General features: G+C 38.8%; 1 protein-coding gene across 1 annotated transcript in view; it reads left to right on the top strand.

Moving 5' to 3' along the window:
• The window catches only part of LOC106598527 (chitin synthase chs-2), a 56625-nt gene extending 39925 nt beyond the window's left edge, over positions 1 to 16700 (top strand). Inside the window, exons 3-20 of the mRNA XM_082961148.1 lie at positions 927 to 1053; positions 1998 to 2186; positions 7838 to 8874; positions 8969 to 9064; positions 9165 to 9323; positions 10062 to 10236; positions 10422 to 10523; positions 10631 to 10772; positions 11168 to 11368; positions 11465 to 11749; positions 11898 to 12077; positions 12252 to 12654; positions 13021 to 13058; positions 13437 to 13501; positions 13677 to 13787; positions 15251 to 15465; positions 15647 to 15728; positions 15881 to 16700. Of these exons, the coding sequence (XP_082817274.1) occupies positions 927 to 1053; positions 1998 to 2186; positions 7838 to 8874; positions 8969 to 9064; positions 9165 to 9323; positions 10062 to 10236; positions 10422 to 10523; positions 10631 to 10772; positions 11168 to 11368; positions 11465 to 11749; positions 11898 to 12077; positions 12252 to 12654; positions 13021 to 13058; positions 13437 to 13501; positions 13677 to 13787; positions 15251 to 15465; positions 15647 to 15728; positions 15881 to 15979 (3706 nt within the window). The 3' untranslated portion in view covers positions 15980 to 16700. The remainder of the gene's footprint in view (positions 1 to 926; positions 1054 to 1997; positions 2187 to 7837; positions 8875 to 8968; positions 9065 to 9164; positions 9324 to 10061; positions 10237 to 10421; positions 10524 to 10630; positions 10773 to 11167; positions 11369 to 11464; positions 11750 to 11897; positions 12078 to 12251; positions 12655 to 13020; positions 13059 to 13436; positions 13502 to 13676; positions 13788 to 15250; positions 15466 to 15646; positions 15729 to 15880) is intronic.
• The last annotated feature ends 211 nt before the right edge of the window (positions 16701 to 16911 follow it).

The raw sequence follows: 16911 nt of genomic DNA, 5'->3' as shown, positions 1-16911 counted from the left end.
CTAATTTGGTTTATTTATCCTAAATCATCCCATTGAGATTAAAAACTCTATTTATGGGAGACGTGACAAGATAGCATCACATCTTTACAATAAGCAATTGTGGTGGTGCACTCCAATGGGTAAAAACTGTGAGGCCATGGAGACATGGTAACTCTTTGAAAAGGGTAGGCTATGACTGTCAGAAAACAGACAAATGACTACCAAACAAACACCAATGCATTTCGGCTGACTTCACCAGGGGGGAAAGGTTTGAATACCTGGTGTAGGCAGATACCAAGCCAAAACATGTTGGTGTTTGTTATCCATGTTGTTTAGATTTCTACTGAAATGCCAGGACAATAAAGACTTAATAAATCAACAAGTTGATCCCTCCATTTTCTTCAAGATTGCATTGATATGAAAAATAAGCCCCAGGATAAATTGTTCTACTTGTTTCGATAGACAAATGGTGCCTATCATCCCTTTTGTTTTCAATGTTGGCCATCATCCCTTTTGTTTTAAATGGTGGCTAACCCTACCACTTAACTCCATGCACCTGACTCATATCCTAACCTCACCTAAACCTCTCCCCTCAGTAATTAACAAGGAAGTTGGCAAAGTTCAGCTGAATCTTCCTTCAACCTACCTGATTATATGCACATTTCTACCCACACCCTGACTGCACTATAAATATAAGCCAGGAGGGTTATAATGTACGCATACATACAAACAGCTCAAATACGGATAGGATGAATATAGACAAAGAGCATGTTATCAGGTAATTCACCATAGTACCAATTGTTTTACTCTGCTAAATTGATGCTCTATCTAAATGTAATTTGTGATTTTAAGAAAGTATCAAGTTTAAGTAGGCTAAATTTTGAGTTAAATAATTATTCCATCACCACAGTTAATTTTCAACATTCACTTTTCTCTCTGCCTTTTAGGAGATCTTGGGACGTGGGAAAAGATGTCCCTGTCATCCAGAATGAACAGACATCCCAAAAACTTCTGCAATGGCTTTTCTTCTTTATTGTTGCCCTTCTTGTATTTGCTCTTGGCATATTTAGTAAGGTAAGATGTTTTGGTTTAAGGAAGGATATTTGTTTGCAACTACAAAACTATTCGTAAAACTTTACGTTTAAGGAGCCACTGATTGATTTTATTTGCCAGTAAAAAAAATACATTTACACACAGAAAAAGCATTTTAAAAACATGACAGTGATACCACAGTGCTTGTTACAAAATGTATTACATACATACTTTAAATAGATACATTACATAGATACAGATATGAAAAGGGTTCAATTGTTCAATCATAGACAGCTTTTGACATTTAAAAAAAAATGAAGTTATGGTCAGAAAAACTTTACATTGCTGTGGTAGTTTGTGCCACTCAAAAGCACCAGTATATAAAAAAATGTGTTTTTACCTCAGTCATTATCAGTCTCTGGCTCTGGTGTTGAACTGGTGGACATCTCTAATAAAAGTAATTGGATAAGTACGTGGGCGCTGAGTCAGTAATAATTGTGTACCATACCAAGTTGGATTAATACATCCCTTATCTCTACCGACAGCCAGCCAGCCTAGATGATTAAAACGCTTGACCTGCTGATGATGGAATTGTCATTTGGGGTGTTTGTCAAGAGTGAGCTGTGATGTGCTAAAGCATAACTTTTTGTAAATTATTCATAAACTACGTATTAACTAAATAATAACTGGCTACACTTATAAAGCGGTCTCACAGATATGTCTACACACCACACACACGCACACGGAATCTATCCACCTTATTTTATTTAACCTTTATTTTCACAGGGAAGTCCCCATTGAGACCATGTCTCTTTTGCAGTGGAGCCCTGCTTCACGCAATCTTGTCAGATTACATTACAGATTACAAAACTGTGTATTTATTATCTTTGTACATGTTTTTTTAACAACTAATTTGAGTCGTAAATATCAAGTCTTGAAGACTTACCGATATTATCCCAATTTCACATCTCTATTATTTTTTGCAGGGATCCTTTCTGCTCCTGATAACACTGTCAAGTAACGCCACCAATACAGTCCCAGCTGACCAAAAGCCATGCGCCCTCCTCAGTGTCAGCTGTGCTGTGATTGGACCAAGTGTCTTGCTCCTCATTAAAAGCCTGTGGAAAATATTCTTCAAAGACTCAGAGAAACCATCAATGAAGACGATTGTGTGGGTAAGCACCAGGTGTTCAAAAATGACATGATTTATTATTGTTCCCCTAGATGACGTATCAGGGACAGATCTGCTAACTTGTTTTGTCTAGGTGAGCAGTGGGAACGTAGATTGAGCCAGGTTCACGTCATTTAGCTTGGGAATGAGGATTAGATGCTTCAGGGGAGTGGGGGAGCGTAGGAAAACGTTGCTCTTTTAAAGCTAAAGGGATAGTGTGCTGGGTTTTTACCGCTATCTTAATCATTTTCTTACCTTGAGAGAAGTTTTGTTTGTCCGTGTGCTTTTGTAAATGGCTTTAGGATTACATTTGTATGTTAAAATACTGATAATTAGTGAAAACACTGTCGTCAATGAAGTTTCAGCTTAAAATGACAATTCATAGTATGTTATGAAAAGGGAACAGCATCGGAGGGATAACATCTCCAGCCCTGTCATAAACAAATGTAAGAGTCTAAGCTGTTTTAAGATGGTCATACCATGGATCATTTAGCTATTTGATTTAGATTTTTAGGACCCCTTTAGGCATAAATATATATATATATATATAAAAAAAAATATTTGATAAAATATTGAATTTGGCCTTTACTACAATAGCCAATATAAATACATTGAATAACATATTCATAAATGGCAACAACAACAAAAATGAATCACAAGGAACAAGGTTTTGAAGTGTCTGACCTATATCTAGGAGAAACATATAAGCTCCAGTATCTCAAATATCGGGACACCAGGCCTGGTTTTCATAGCTTATTTTGAAAAGGCTTTTGATAAAGTACAACTGGAGTTTATATATAAATGCCTAGAATATTTCAATTTTGGGGAATCTCTTATAAAATGGGTTAAAGTTATGTATAGTAACCCTAGGTGTAAAATAGTAAATAATTACAAATCGTGGCTTAAAAACGAAGGTGTCATTGTACACTGATGACTCATGTTTTCTTTTAAAACCACAATTAGAATCTCTCCACGGCCTCATAGAGGATCTAGATACTTTTGCTATCCTCTCTGGATTAAAACCAAATTATGATAAGTATTGGATCACAAAAAAATTCACATTTTACATGACCATGTAGTTTACCAATTAAATGGTCTGACGAGATGTGGACATACTCGGTATACAAATCCCAAAATAAATAAATGATCTCACTCCAATACATTTTTATAGAAAGTTAGCAAAAATAGATAAGATCTTGCTACCATGGAAAGGAAAATACCTGTCTATTTGTGGAAAAATCACCCTGATTAACTCTTTAAGTCATATCACAGTTTACCTATTTGCTTATGGTTTTGCCTACACCTAGTGGCCTGCTTTTTAAATTATATGAACAAAAAATATTCAATTTTATTTGGAACAGCAAGCCAGACAAAATTAAAAGGGACTATTTATATAACGAATATTTATTCAGAGGGCAGAAATGATTAAATATTAAAGCATTAGACCTCTCACTAAAGACATCAGTCATACAAAGGTTATACTTAAATCCAAACTGGTTCTCTAGTAAATTGGTAGGAATATCTCATTCTATGTTCAAGAATGGTCTTTTTCCCTTTATTCAGATTACACCTGCTCACTTTCGGTTGTTTGAAAAGGAAATCATCTTCAAAATATCGTTATTTTTTAAACAAGCCTTAGAAAGTTGGTTGCAATTTCAGTTTAATCCACTTGAAAAGGCAGAACAAATAATACAACAAATCTTGTGGTTAAACTCAAATATACTAATAATACACTAAATAAAAAATAAAAAAGGTATAACTTTAGTGAATGATATCATAAATAGGACTGATGGAGTTATGTCACACATGCAGCTAACACAGACATATGGAAATGTCTGCTTGACCCAAAATTACAGCCAATTAATTGCAGCATTACCACAAAAAGTAGAAGGGGAAAAAAGTAAGAAACTTGTATGTCGGCCCTGTATTTACATTTTAGTCATATAGCAGACGCTCTTATCCAGAGCGACTTACAGTAGTGAATGCATACATTTCATACATTTTTTCTCCATACTGGTCCCCCGTGGGAAATCGAACCCACAACCCTGGCGTTGCAAACACCATGCTCTACCAACTGAGCTACACGGGTATTAAAGAACATAAATGGTTAAAGAAAAGTGTGATAAATAAAAACATATACCAATTTAATTTAAGTACCAAAAAACTGACAGCTGTGCCATATAAATTGCAAAATAGTTGGGAAAAGATTTTCGATGTACCCATTCCATGGCACATGTTTTATAAATTGATACGCAAAACAACGCCAGATTCAAAACTTCACATTTTTCAATTTAAATTACTATAGAAAATTCTTGCAAGCAATAGAATGTAATATATATGGGGGATACAATCTTCCCAGCTCTGCAGATTTTGCTGTGAGGAGGCAGAGTCATTAGATCATTTATTTTGGTATTGTCCATATGTAGCTTGTTTTTGGTCATCCCTGTGGCTCAGTTGGAAGAGCATGGTTGTGGGTTCAATTCCCACGGGGGGCCAATACAAAAAAAAAAATGCATGAAATGTATTCACTACTGTAAGTCACTCTGGATAAGAGCGTCTGCTAAATGACTAAAATGTAAATGGTCACAGGTCCAGGAATGGCTGAAGAATTGCAACATTTGCCTAGAACTAACGCCTCAGATAGCAGTACTGGGTGATTTGAAAAGCCATAGTCAGTCAATCAATAATATAATAATTATTTTAGAAAAAATGTTTATTTTTAATTTACAATCTGTAGAAGCTATGAGAATTGAAAGGTTCAGTACTTTTGTGAAGCATCACAGCACAGTTGAAAAATATATGGCAAATAGAAATCCAAAATGGCTGATGATGAGAGATAGATGGGAGGGGTTGAATGGAGCTGAAGGGTGGGACTAATAACAAGATAACCAATGTAAAACATACAGGGTCTGTAAAATGTATATAGGTTCAGAAATTTTGTGAAATAGCACAGTTGCAAATAGAAATCAAACTGGAAGGACATCAGAAATAGAGGAAAGATTAAAAACAAACTAAATAGAACTATTGTAAAATAGATTGTGTCTGTAAAATGTGTATAAGATGTATAAACTGAAGGTAGAAGCATAAGTGTTTATTAGTTTACTCCAATTGGGGGAAGGGTGGTAGGGTTTGTGGGGAATAATAAAGGTATATTCTTTAAAAAGTATGTATATCTATATAGGTATGCGTATGTATATGGATATATATTTACCAAAAAAGTATATGGGGGATTGGAAATGATGCAGACAATTACATTGATGGAAGCAACAATCTTTCCGCAATATTAAGCTGATCCACCCCTTAACAAAAAAAAAAGAAAATTAAAAAAAAGAAAGCTCCAGTACCAGTCAAAGGTTTGGACACACCTACTATGCAAGTGGTTTTCTTTAGTTTTACTATTTCCTACATTGTAGAATAATATTGAAGACATCAAAACTATGAAATAACAAAAAAAGTGTTAAACAAATCAAAACTTATGTTTTATTTTAGATTCTTTAAAGTAGCCTCTCTGCCTTGATGATAGCTTTGCACACTCTTGGCATTCTCTCAATCAGCTTCACCTGGAATGCTTTTCCAACAATCTTGATGGAGTTCCCACATATGCTGAGCACTTGTTGGCTGCTTTTCCACCACTCTGCGGTCCAACTCATCCCAAACCATCTCAATTGGTTTGATGTCCTGTGATTGTAGAGGCCAGGTCATCTGATGCAGCACCATTACTCTCCTTCTTGGTCAAATAGCCCTTAGGCAGCCTGAAGGTGTGTTGGGTCATTTTCCTGTTGAAAAACAAATGATAGACCCACTAAGCACAAACCAGATCGGATGGCGTATTGCTGCAGAAGGCTGTGGTAGCCATGCTGGTGTGCCTTGAATTCTAAATAAATCACAGACTGCCACCAGCAAAGAACCCCCACATCAGTACACCTCCTCCTCCATGCTTCATGGTGGGAACCACACATGCAGAGATCATCCGTTCGCCTACTCTGCGTCTCACAAAGACACGCGGTTGGAACCAAAAATCTTACATTTGGACTCATCACACCAAAGGACAGATTTCCACCAGTTGATTGTCCATTGCTAGTGTTTCTTGGCCTAAGCAAGATTCTTCTTCTTATTGGTGTCCTTTAGTAGTGGTATCTTTGCAGCAATTCGACCATGAAGGCCTGATTCCCACAATCTAATCTGAAAAGTTGATGTTGAGATCTGTCTGTTACTTGAACTCTGTGAAGCATTTATTTGGGCTGCAAGCTGAGGTGCAGTTAACTCTAATGAACTAATCCTCTGCAACAGAGGTAACTCTGAGTCTTCCTTTCCCATGGCGGTCCTCATGAAAGCCAGTTTCATCAAAGCTCTGGATGGTTTTTGCGACTGCACTTGAAAAAGTTTAAAAGATCTTGAAATCTTGTCCCAACACAACTGATTGGCTCAAACGCATTAAGAAGGAAAGAAATTCCACAAATTAACTTTTAACAAGGCACACTTGTTAATTGAAATGCATTCCAGGTGACTACCTCACTAAGCTGGTTGTGAGAATGCCAAGATTGTGCAAAGCTGTCATCAAGTCAAAGGGTGGCTAATTTGAAGAATCTCAAATATAAAATATATTTATATTTGTTCATTTCTGGGGGGTTACTACATGACTCCATGTGTTATTTCCTAGTTTTGATATCTTCACTATTATTCTACAATGTAGAAAATTGTAAAAAATTAAGAAAAACCCTTTAATGAGTAGGTGTGTCCAAACTTTTGACTGGTACTATATATACAGTTCAAGTTGGAAGTTTACATACACCTTAGCCAAATACATTTAAACTCAGTTTTTCACAATTCCTGACATTTAATCCTAGTAAAAATTCCCTGTCTTAGGTCAGTTAGGATCACCACAATATTTTAAGAATGTGAAATGTCAGAATAAGAGTAGAGAGAAGGATTTATTTCAGCTTTTATTTCATTCATCACATTCCCAGTGGGTCAGAAGTTTACATACACTCAATTAGTATTTGGTAGCATTTCCTTTAAATTGTTGAACTTGGATCAAATGTTTCAGGTAGCCTTCCACAAGCGTCCCACAATAAGTTGGGTGAATTTTGGCCCATTCCTACTGACAGAGCTGGTGTAACTGAATCAGGTTTGTAGGACTCCTTGCTCGCACACGCGAGGTTAGGTGTATGTAAACTTCTGACTTCAACTGTATATATTACACATATTTAACCTACTTATTTGGGTAGGCACAAAACTTCCTCCATACTTCCATAAATGTTTTAATCCAGTACCAGTTACCTTCACACGAGTCTGTAGATTTTTGGGATGTCTAATGGTCTGACAAACACAGCTCTAGCTCTGCCACCTTTCACCGCAGATGCGTAAGAGCGATATCGGTGGATGCGGTGGATTGAGACGCATACAATGCAAAAAAACAGAACTGTATCTCTAGTTTAAACTGACAGATTTTTATGGGAATTGTTTTATTATGCTAATTAGATATCCGCGGGACGTGGACATCGACCTTAGTGGGTTAAGGACAGATCGTTGTATTTCCGGAACAGAATGTGTTATATTATATTAGCTTCTCTCAGAATGTTTTTCATCCTTTAGCATTACATTTGCTTGCATTTAATGATACAATTGTAATTCTGATAATGTACAATTTTCCAGGTGCTGTGTGTCGAATTCCTGGTGTCGCTGGGGACAGCGGTTCTCACCATTGTTGCCATGCCATTCTTCGGCATCGTGACCAATGTGATGATGCTGAACAGCATCAGCATCCTGTCCTCCATCTTCCAGGTGGCCGCTCAGTGCATTGCGAGGGAGACGAAGCAATTCATAGTGCCCCCAATCATCTCATTAGTCCTCATACTGTCAGGCTACGTGCTCTTCATCCTCAGTTACCTGCTGTTGAAGGAAGATAGGGGGATGAATGTCTGGATCGGACTGGCAATAGTGGGGACCATCTTTGTCTCGCTGAACTGGTGGGAGAACTACAGCACCCTCTTCAAAAGCTCCTTCCTGGACAGTATATGCGAAGATATAGCGAGATCCAGGAATGTGGTGAGCATCCTCTCCAGTCTGGTCCGGATTCTTGTCACTGCAGCCGTGGTGGGGGCATACGTCCCTCTGTCTGGCAGAGTCTGGTCATCGGTGACATCAGTTCCAGGGGATGTGGGGTTGGTGATCCTGATCTTGGTGACCATCCAGATAGTGTCCTCCGCTCTGTGCCATTGGTTCGTGGTGGTGGCTTGCAAAATGCACGCCATGCGGCGAAGCTTCCTGTTACCCATGTACCTGGCCTCGTTAGGTGTTCTGGCAGCGTTCGTTGCTCCTGTCATTATCTTCTTCCAGAATTCAAGTGACCCCAGAGGTGCTAACTACACCATTACAGAGTACTGCCAGGACATCACATATGGCAGGGGCCTAAGCAGCGACACTGTCTGGTTTGAGAGGCTAGTCAGGGACATCACCCATACCCTCTGTCCCCAGGACATGACCAACCTAACAGAAATGGGCCTCTTGGGAGGCTCTGCACTCTGCTGGTGGTTGGGTTGGATTCTGTGCACAATGTACATCTGGTTCCTCCAGCTTCAGCGCATCGAGAGGACACAGAATCTGTTTGTGCGGAGGATGTACGAGGGGGCCTTTCTGGAACAGTCCATACTGCTCAACACGCGTTTTGAGATTCAGAGGAAGAAAGAATGGTAAGATTATTGCAAATTCTGTGGAGGGTGGGAGAGTTTTGTATGAATGTGCATGAGATGGAGTGCCAAATTACGATTGTAACGTTTTCTCCAGCCACAGACAAACTGACCCAGTCACAGTGTACCTGTGTGCAACAATGTGGCATGAGAACTATGACGAAATGATGAAAATGATCATCTCAATGTTCAGGTACAGTCTGATGTTTTTACATGATTGAGAAACGACACAATTGGCAGAGTTAGCAGCTTTTTCACGCAAATGATGTCTTTTTTATTTGTTTCTTTACCAGGCTGGACAAATACAGGCCAAGGAATAACTCCAACGATGATGTGAGCTTTGAGTCTCACATTTACTTTGATGATGCTTTTAAAGACGTGAAAGGTAGTAAAGAACGGCATGTGAACGAATACGCAGAGGACCTGGTGGACGTTATCCGAGTTGTTTACAAGTAAGCAGTGCAACAAATGTTCACAAATGATGATCCAATATGCACAAAATGAACTGCATATATACTTGATGTAATGTTTAATCTGTAAAGAAATGAATACATGGTACGTATGATATCATAATATCGATGTACTAGAAAAAACAAGCGACATTTATCAAGATTAAGTTAAAAAAAGAAACCACATATTCCTCTGAAAACCACCAGGGGATGCTCTACCCACATTCTCCACCATTTGTAACAAATCCCCATCAATGTCATTGTTTGTTGAAGTGTGTGCCTGATAAAAAAAAAAATCTGAAGAATGATGGCCAAATGAATGATTTTAATAACTCTTACGCAATCAGGAATGTCATTTTTGTCCAAGTAGAAAACAAACTCAGACAGTAGGGAAAAATATGTTTAAAAAAGGGTTAAAAGTTGAGTCAAAGTAAGCATAAAAACCTAATGGGACTTTCCATGACAATGTCATCAGGGTAATTGTCACTTCAGGGAACGTGCACAGTTGACATCTCCTCTGACAGCAGACAGGTGCTGGATTGAGGCCTAACGGCATTTGGTGTAGTGAAAAATACCTGCATGTGTCAAAGCAGTGAGTTTGGTCCCTACTGCTGGGGTGCTCAGTGTGCTAATGTAACTCAATCCCAGCACTGCTAATCCAGTGTACACTGCAGATTTAACAGTACGGGTGAGAATAATAATGTACATAAACTTTCCCTCATTTCATCCTTTGAACCTCAGTATCTTCAATGAGGAGGATTCATGCATCTTCAAAGAGAGCCCACCCCTTCCATGCCAGAGGATCCTGCACACCCCTTACGGAGGTCGACTGGAGTACACCCTCCCTAAGGGCAACCTGCTGATGGTGCACTTTAAGGACAAGCTACTGATCCGCCACAAGAAGAGATGGTCTCAGGTGAGACAATGTTGTCAATATACAGTTTACCATGTGTCTGTGAAAGGTCTAACACTATTTCAATTTTGATTGTACTATCACGAAGCTATGATTTCATTGAAAGTGATATACTTGAATTGAAGTTGGATGATGAAGTTGAATTAGACATGAAACCACAGACTTAATTAGTTCACTCACTGTTTCAGATTATGTACTTGTACTACATTCTCGGCTGGCGACTCACCAGGAAGTATTTCAAGAAGTTTGATCAGGGTGAAGATGAGAGCGAGCTGAAGAAAAAGATGATGGTAAACAGCATAAACAATCATTTTTTATAATTCTAGCATCATACTTGGATAAATTGTTAAATTACTCTTATAAAGGAAATGGGACTGATACTCTTGTATTCTGTTAGAAAGAGAAGGACAATACCTATCTACTGGCTTTGGATGGGGACACCGACTTCCAGCCCTCTGCTGTAATGCTCCTAATAGATCGACTGAAACGTTATCCACGTGTGGCTGCGGCATGTGGGAGGATTCACCCAACAGGCACAGGTATATAAAGCTTTCGTGTGAATCGTAATAAGGATCAAATGATTGTTAGGGAGTTGTCATATCTGATAGATAGCCACAACTGAACATCGTACCCGGATCATCTTTTTGGTTTAATTGTTTATTGGATGTACTCACCAACCAAGACTATTTAAGTTATGGTACCTGCTTTTTCCACTATATGTACCCGGTCCTAAAACAATATTGTATGTGAACACTATAAGTACAGTTAGGGTATAATATACATCATTTATGGCCCCTATTATACAGATATCTACTCAGGTCCTATGGTCAAATGGAATAAAATGTGTTTAATGTACATTCATAACACTTTTTACAATATAACACTAGAGATAAAAGGCAAGAATATATCGGATCATTCTGTTATATTACCCCAGGTCCTATGGTATGGTATCAGAAGTTTGAGTACGCGGTGGGCCACTGGCTTCAGAAGACTGCAGAGCACGTGTTTGGTAGCGTGCTCTGCAGCCCCGGCTGCTTCAGTCTGTTCAGGGGCGCAGCCCTCATGGACGACAACGTCATGAAGAGATACACCACTAAGGCCACGGAGGCTAGCCACTACATACAGTATGATCAAGGTAAATCTTTATTGCTGTACAACACTCATTCGAAGAAGACAGCTGCTTGTCTGTGTAGTCCTCTCTCGTCTACAGTTCCTCCCTCTGCTCTCACAGGTGAAGACCGCTGGCTGTGCACTCTCCTTCTGCAGCAGGGCTGGAGGGTGGAGTACAATGCTGCGTCTGACGCCTACACCAACGCCCCCCAGGACTTCAAGGAGTTCTATAACCAGCGGCGGCGCTGGGGGCCCTCCACCATGGCCAACACCATCGATCTGCTGGGCTCAGGGTCTCTGACCTCCCAGAGGAACAGCTCTATCTCCAAACCCTTCATCCTCTACCAGATTCTCAGCATGGCCGCCTCCATTCTAGGCCCGGCTACAATCTGCCTAATGATCTCAGGTATCCACGGCAACCTGTCTGTCAGGGGCCACATACCGCTCTAGCTTTGGGGTAGTTTGTTGTTGGGATGTAACAGGATACAAACATTTTGTTAACTGAAGGAATATGAATATTGTTCCTAATAATTCTGGTCCTTTCTCTTTTTCAGGAAGCTTGTCATTCATCCTAGACATCAATCCCAACGTTGCTTTGGTCCTTGCAACAGTGCCCCCTGTGGTGTACCTGTTTGTCTGCTTCAAGCTGAAATCGGACACACAGATCGCCATAGCAGCTGTCATGAGTGTCTTGTACGCTTTCCTCATGATAGGAACGGCATTGTCCATCATAGGTAAATGATGACACTAGACTTCATCGCCATCAACATAAATTAAAACCTCAAGAATACAAACCTCAGAGTTACGGACTAACCGGTCAACGTAATGGGCAATATCAAACTTGGACATTCATTAAATACAAAACGTCAATTCTTTGTCATTATGTTAACTATCTCTGTTCATCTCAGGTGCTATGGTTGAGCAGCAAACCATTTGGACTCCTAGCGGCCTGTTTATCATAGGCCTGGTGCTGATGAACATCATCACAGCAGCATTCCACCCCAAGGAGTTCCATCTGGTCGTCTACGGCCTCCTCTACTTCATCTCAATCCCCAGTGGCTACCTCCTGCTGACCATCTACTCCATGGTCAACATGAACAATGTGTCCTGGGGCACTCGGGAGACAGGTGTCCAAGTCGCTGCGCCACCAACCAAGGCCATCGCACAGCGCATCCTACAGGCCAAGTGCTGCAAGTTTCTCTGCTGGGACAGTGGCAAAGTAGCAGACCAGAATGGTCAGGTGCCAGAAACTGTTGTGTTGGCTAATGAGCCAAAGGTGAACCCTAATCTGACCTCTGAAGACAATAACAGGTATTTACATTTTGAGTGTCTGGAGTGTTTATATGATCTGTGTAAACACTAAGCATAGTATTTGGATCTGTATTTTTTCCCAGAAGCATATCTCCAATATACTGTACTACGTTCTAAGTGAAATACTTGACAGGTACCAATTTGTGCACCTCAATGATAAGTCCTTATACTCCAAGGCTATATGTGGTATTCCACAAGGATCTGTTTCAGGAGTGTTCCATTGCATATAAAATATATTTCTATCTAACATCTTAGTTTAAATCTTTCTCTTAATTAGTATTTTTCATTTTTTTCCTATTTTGATGTGTGTATCGAGAAAGTTGTGTGGAATGCACACCAAATATTGTTTGATTTATTTCAATCTAGGAATGTGGAATTCCGTTCTCATCAGTCTACTGAACAAAGTGAGTATATTTTTGAATAGATCTATTACAATCTTTCCACTTTGTGACTTTAAGATGAAGACATTATGATATTATCTTACAAACGTGAGAAAATAACACGCACATTTAGACTTCACCTAGTAACCGTTACTCTGCACACTGTGCTAACTATGTCCCCTCTTCATTGTACTGGTACTGATACTCCCTGTATATAGCGCCGTTTTAGTGTATTTTATTTTGTTTCTCTTGTGGAAGTTACCATTTTATTTTATTTTATCTTTTTTTTTTAACTGCATCGTTGGGAAAGGTTCATAACCAAACATTTCTCTGTAAAGTTTACACCAGTTGTATTTGGCACATGTGATAACTAATATTTTATTTGATTGTTTGTATCTACAGACTGGGTAACACAACTGCAGAATAAGTCCTATGATTTCCCTCTAAATGAAGATTTTCTTGGGAAGGTATATTATTACCAACATAATATTATGAATGACATAAAAGTTACAAGATACATTTAAAGTTGTCTAACCGCTTCACGTTGTTGGTATGTCACTATATCCAGAATCACATATGTTTCACTATACACTGTAGATATCTGACTTGACTATTTAATAAGTGTCTCTTGGTGTGCTCCAGGGAGAGGAGGACTTTTGGAGAGAGCTCCAGAAGCTCTATTTGGAACCTCTAGCTGAGGATAAAGAAAAACAGAAGAAAATCACAAATGACCTAAAGGAACTGAGAAACAAGGTATGCTGTATGCATAACCCCTATTTTGAGTGTGCGGTGCTGGGGGGGGGGGGGGAATCCCCTTTATGATAAAGCATTGCATGCATCTATAATCACATTTGTGTTGTGGCATACAGTTTAGAAGGTACGTTTTTAGGATTTCCACATATGGGCTTTTTTGTTGTTGCAAAGTCTGGGAAGAAATGGGCCTATTATAAATGCATTTCAACATTTACATGAAATAAGATGTTAGCATGATCTTTTTTAATACCACACAAATGACAGAAATGAGTGGCTACTCTGACAGTGACAAACTGACAGCAAGATGCTTTTGGGAAACTGGGCCTGGGTCTTGAACATTAGCCCAGGCCAATAAAGAGACACACAGATTGTACAATGTTAATAGCAATATACATAAAAATGTATTACAAATAAAAAATGGAAATACCTTATTTAAATAAGTATTCAGACCCTTTACTATGAGACTCGAAATTGAGCTCAGGTGAATCCTGTTTCCATTGATCATCCTTGAGATTTTTCTACAACTTGATTGGAGTCCTCCTGTGGTAAATTCAATTGATTGGACATGATTTGGAAAGGCACACATCTGTCTATATAAGATCCCACAGTTGACAGTGCATGTCAGATCAAAAACTAAGCCATGAGGTCGAAGGAATTGTCCGTAGAGCTCTGAGACAGGATTGTGACGAGGCACAGATCTGGGGAAGGGTATAAAAAAATGTCTGCAGCATTGAAGGTCCCCAAGAACACAGTGGCCTCCATTCTTCTTAAATGGAAGAAGTTTGGAACCACCAAGACTCTTCCTGGAGCTGGCTGCCTGGCGAAACTGAGCAATTGTTGGAAAAGGGCCTTGGTCAGGGAGGATTGGTCTGCTACATGGCAGACCAATCTGAACTCATCTCTCGGCATGTCCTGCCCATACATTATCTCAGCCAATCACGGCTAGCGGGAAGGTTCCCTGGCTTTTTCCGTGGCTAAACCAACTAGGCTCGTAATTTAACAACTTTCTTCGTATTTACAGAATGCATAAAAGTTTGTTATTAAGGCACATTACAGTTCATATTCCAGAAGGCATTTCTGCCACAAAACACATTTTAGTAATGATGCACAACATGACTTCCTGTGAAGTAATGATGCGCAACATACGCCTTGTTTCCTGAAACGAGTCACATTTTTGGAAAATGTATTTTTTTATTTTATCAAAATTATTTCAATTTATCAGGGGGTGCTGCAACACTCCTACTTCCCTGCGGCTATGGCTATGGCTGTATGCTGTCTTTTCATTTCAATGTACATGATATTAGCATCAAGTAGAAGGTGTAGAACTTTATGTCTGTCTCTGGTATTAAAGAGATAGTTTAGTGCTATTGAATCAATCACTAGTCGGAGAAATCCACTGTTTGTGCATGCTTGCCTGTTTTGTTCATATCCCTTTAAATGAAACTCATCTCCTCTTCATACAGGTGACTTTTATCTTTTTCATCTGCAATGCCATGTGGCTGGTGGCAACGTTCACTCTTCAGGCCATTGGATCCTCAGTCACCATCAGAATCCCAAAATCCAATCTCAATCTGACTCAGACTAGGGAGTATCTATTTATCGATCCAATAGGACTGATGTTCCTTTTGGGATTTGCATCCTTACTGCTGATCCAATTCTTTGCCATGTTCTACCACAGGTGATTATTTCAATTATTTATGTATTTATTTATTTATAGGCAGGATCACCAAATTCTAAACCACATTTTCAAAATACTATTTTCTTAAAGTAATTTAGTTTGCCTTTATATTATGATAAATTAACCCATGAAATCGTCCCCATTTTATTGCTATTACATTATTATTATTTTGTTCCTTTAGAATTTACACTCTGATCCATTTTGTGGCATTTGTGAACACGGAGTCCAAGACTGAGGGAAGACAACCAGGCGATGACATGCAGGTAAATTAACATAATCTTGTTGACGATGAAGAGGAACATCGAGGGCACAAAAGGAACCAACACTTTGTTTTCATTTTATATCATATCAATGACATTCCTGTTGGTGGATAACTAAAGATGTGTTTCTGTACCTTCTGACTCCAACTTCACAGATTCCTGACATGCTGGAGAAAGAGCTCAAATACGACAAATTCTTTGACACATTTCTGTCTATAGAGAATCCAGCAGCAATCCAGCAACATAACCAATAAACTCCAGTGTGAGGTCTTACTACTGACTGTCTCTTAATGGTAGCAGTTGCAGCTAAAATAGGAGTAGGAGTCGGATAGGGGTACTGCAGTTTTGTGTTAGATGTTGCACAGTTACATATAGTAGTATTGAGGGAGAATGTTCCAAGTAGTAGAGATTATAGAGTATTTATTTTATTTAATATAGTTAACCTTTGTTTAACCAGGAAAAGACCTTTGATGAACCTCTTTTGCGAGAGCAGTGTGAACATACAATACAAGAGCAAAGACAGGGACAAAACATTAAAAACAATTGCAGCGGTCAACAACATGTATTATAGCATAACGGAGTATAACAATTGACTGTGAGTTAAATCTCAGGGAAATGTGATATAATGTTATCATATTGCTTTCCCTTTTTTGTCAAATGCTTTGTTATGAATCACTTCCGATTAGTATTTAGGTTAGCAGTTATACTTTTCCCTTTTGAATGAAGAACTTTATCTGTTTATTGCACTGATTTATGGAGATATTTAATGAACTTTTAGTGGAGTTATGTTTGCTATGTATTTATTATGTAACTGAATAGAACAAATACATTTCTTTTTTTAACTAGGCTAAGTCAGTTAAGAACAAATTCTTATTTACAATTTATATGCCCTCTACACCGATAACAAATTGTGCTTTGTTTCATTCTGCTATCTGTATTCTAATCAATGCGTAATAAAACTATATACATTCTGTATTTCTCTCATAGTTTCTGTGTACGTCTGATTCAACATATCAAAGTTTTGATTGAAGACAGATAACACCTGTGATGAGGGCGAATAGAATCGCATGCATGCTGGGGAGTAAGAGGGTCGCTTAAAGAGGAATTTAGAAATGTAAAAATACATGTAGTCCTTTGTGGCATTTCGTGAAGGCTCTATGTTAACTGATCGGACTATACGTTTTTA

This window comes from Salmo salar, chromosome 14 (assembly GCF_965601325.2).
Source record: "Salmo salar chromosome 14, fSalSal1, whole genome shotgun sequence".
Lineage (NCBI taxonomy): Eukaryota > Metazoa > Chordata > Actinopteri > Salmoniformes > Salmonidae > Salmo > Salmo salar.
Note: the sequence above shows the minus strand (reverse complement) of the source record. Positions and strands in the feature narration are given on the sequence as shown.